General features: G+C 62.8%; 1 protein-coding gene across 1 annotated transcript in view; it reads left to right on the top strand.

The window, feature by feature from the left end:
• Positions 1–425: 425 nt before the first annotated feature.
• The window catches only part of RHTO_05938 (reverse transcriptase), a gene marked incomplete at both ends in the record, with an annotated part of 7,574 nt that continues 4,680 nt past the window's right edge, over positions 426–3,319 (top strand). The window contains 2 exons of the mRNA XM_016419599.1: positions 426–617; positions 731–3,284. Of these exons, the coding sequence (XP_016269526.1) occupies positions 426–617; positions 731–3,284 (2,746 nt within the window). The remainder of the gene's footprint in view (positions 618–730; positions 3,285–3,319) is intronic.

Below are 3,319 nucleotides of genomic sequence, written 5' to 3' on the forward strand. Positions count from 1 at the left end.
GTGCGAGTGACAAAAGGAGCGAGCGCCGCCGCCGAGGGTCGAACCGCGAGCCAAAAAGATCTCGGGGTTTTGATGGGCTTGCGGGTACTGACCCGAGGGCAGACCACTGGCACAACCCAGCCCTATGAGGGTTCGGCGGAGAAGAGAGTGCCTAAGACCGCTTGGCTGCAACATGACATCGAGGAGAACTAGGAGAACTTCTCTGAGTACCCGGTGGACGGTGGCGCGCAGACTGATGTGCGGCAGTGGAAGGACATGACCAAGAACATCAAGAAGGGCGAGAAGGGAGATGTTGTTGTCGACGCACAGGCAGCAGGGCGGTGCGTCGCTTCTCGGGCCCTTCTGTTTGTGCACTTGCTCACTTCCAACCATACAGCTTTCACGGCACTGACCCTGAGCCCTGAAAAGGGCTCTCCTCGGGCCACATGCCTCACTCACTTTCCCTCCCCTTCCAGTCTGTCCTCTCGCCCGAATCGTCGGCTTCACCGCCTTACCGCACCGTTCTCAAGCCTGAAGAGCTCGAGAAGGTGTTCGTCGACGCGCTCGGCAAGGAGAAGTGGGAGAAAGTCAAGCAGAGCGAGAAGAGCGTTACCGCGACGTGCGGCAGCGGGATGACCGTGCGTACTCAACCTTCTTTGCGCTCTGCTACCGTTACTTTGGGGCTGACCAGCTTGGACTTGCGCTGCCCTGCTGTTCTCCCCTTGCCTCTTCGCCTATCTTCCGCTCGCAGGCGGCCGTGCTCTGGCTTGCGCTCCAGCGCGCAGGCGTGACCGACAACACCGCCATATATGACGAGGTGCGCCTGATCCTCCAGTTCACACAGGTTGTCCAGCTAACCCTCTTGAAGAGCTGGACGGGCTACACCTCTCTCATCCTCGCCTTCTCGCCTCGTATGCCACCCGCTGGCCTGACTCAAGCCGCTTTTGAACGGGTTGGAGCCCAGATCCGCACCCTCCAAGCCGCTCTGAGCGAGCTGGAGGGCAAAGGATTTGGGTGCCCCACCTTGCTGAAGGCGGCAAAGGTCCTGCGCGACGAGTACGAGTTGTTAGCTTCTGCCGCTCCTACCACGCCTCGACCTGCTGCTTCGGCTCGTACCGGCACACCCACGCCCGCCAAGCCCGCCCCAAACAGCGTCGCCATTGCCTCGAAACCGACGCGCCCCGACGCGACTACCCTGCCCTCGCCGCCCGTCTTGACCCTCGAGACGGTTGACGAGCGCATCCAAGTGCACATACAGCCCCTCCGCATCGAACTCGAAGCGCTCAAAGCCTCCAGAGACGCCGCCGGCGCGACGCCGCCAACTCCACCCACCACCCCCCCTCAACCGCTCGAGGACACCTACGACGCCGCAGACCGGTCCTTCGCCGAGATCGCAGCGTCCCCTCCCCTCTCCACGCCCTGGCCGCGACCCTCGCCCTCCCCGGCGCCGCCTAAGAAGACCGCAACCGAACCTGCCCCCAATGCCAGCCACCTCGTCCACCTCTACGCCCAACCCTCCCTCACAACTGCCCGAGTCCGGCAGACTCTCGGCATCCCAGCCTCCATGCCAGTACGCCGAACGAACAGAGGAGACGTACTGGTCCATCTCCCGGACGCCGCAGCCGCATCCTTCCTCCGCTCCACAGCCGCCGCCGCCGGTTTCGCTCCCGCCACCCCTCTCGCCCTGTTCGGTCTGGTCGTACATGGCGGCCCGAGAACCGAAGAAGCGGAGGATGAGATTGTTGAGGCAATGGAGAGGAGGATGGGAGAAGTCGGAGCCGTGCGGAGCGTCCGAGCGCTGCCTTCGAGGAAGTCGGGCGCGTTGTTCGGGTCGTACATGGTGGTCCTGTGGAACAACGAGCACGTCAGCAACTTCCTGAAGGACGAAGGACGACTCTGGCTTGCCCCCACGGTCTGCGCGAGGTGCGAGAAGGCGAGGGGAAAGAAAGAGATGACGCACGAGGCGGAAGCGGGCAAGCCGGTGGAGAGGACGGCGGGCAGCGCGAGGATGGCGCTGGGCGAGTCGAAGAGCATGGAGAAGGGCCCAGCAGATGGGTACGAGTCGAAGAAGCGGGAGAAGAGCGAGGAGAAGAAGGAGAAGGACGAGCCGGCTCGCGCGCTTCTCGCTAAGTCCGGCGGGGGCTCGCTCGCAACTTCGTCCTCGCTCGTCGGGAACGGCTGCAACACGCCCATTACAATCACTACAACTTCCTCTACGCCCTCGAATCCGTTCGAGCCCAGCCTCCCGCCCGAACTCTCCAACTTTGCCATCGAGCGATCCGTCGGCGACGACTTCGGCGTTGTTCTTGACGAGATCCCGGATTCTGCGGGTGCAATGCGTCAGCAAGTAAGTCACCCTCCAGTCGAGTATGCACCCCCACTGCTACACGCACCTGCAAAGTCAAACGGAGTTGAGACCCGCATTAGCGAGGAACCTTCTTCCACCACAGAGACGATGGACGCACCCGGCTTGCCGTCGCTCCGCGCACTCTCCAACGAACCCCACCGCATCATCGAGAAGCCGTCGACCGGCGACGCCGACCCCTCGATCGCCGATGTCCCCATCGAAAAGCCCGGGACCGACATCGTCAGAGCTGGTCTTGAGAAGAAGACGATTCCTGCAGGTGCAATGCGTCAGCAAGTAAGTCACCCTCAAGTCGAGTATGCAGCCCCGGCGCTACACGCACCTGCGAAGTCAGACGGAGTTGAGACCCGCGTTAGCGAGGAACCCTCTCCATCCGCAGAACCGAAGGACGCACCTCACTTGCCCTCGCTCCACGCGCCCACCAACAACCCCTACCGCATCGACCTGACGCCCTCAACAGGAGCGTCCGCATCATCCACTTCCAACATGCTCCTCGTTGGCGACTCGCCGCTCTCCCCGACACTTGCCGCCCGCCGCCAATCCCCTTCGCCCTTCCTCGAGTTCGACACCACCAGCGGCATATGGTCGCACGTTCCCACGCCGCTCGTCGACCGCCCAACCCAGTACCGCACCATGCCGATCATCGACTTCGAGTCGACGCCGAGCGAGGCAGACAAGTCCTGGGCGGACGAGACTGAGGAAGCGTTCCCGGTGGCAAAGGTAGTGGCATCGATGAACAAAAAAGAGAGGAAAGGGGAGAAGAGTGAAGAGGAGGAGAAAGGGTGGAAGAAAGTCGAGAAGGGGAAGTTGCGGAAGACGAAGCCATTGCCGCCGGCGACGAAGAGAGCAAGCGACGGGAAGGAAGAGGGGAAGAGGATGGCAACCAGGGCGCGTCGGATTGTCCAGCCGAAGACGGAAGCGTTCCTGCGGACGAAGCCGAGTCAGTCACGCCCCGAGTCCCCCGACCCCCTCGAC

Source organism: Rhodotorula toruloides, assembly GCF_000320785.1.
Source record: "Rhodotorula toruloides NP11 unplaced genomic scaffold Scaffold39, whole genome shotgun sequence".
NCBI lineage: Eukaryota > Fungi > Basidiomycota > Microbotryomycetes > Sporidiobolales > Sporidiobolaceae > Rhodotorula > Rhodotorula toruloides.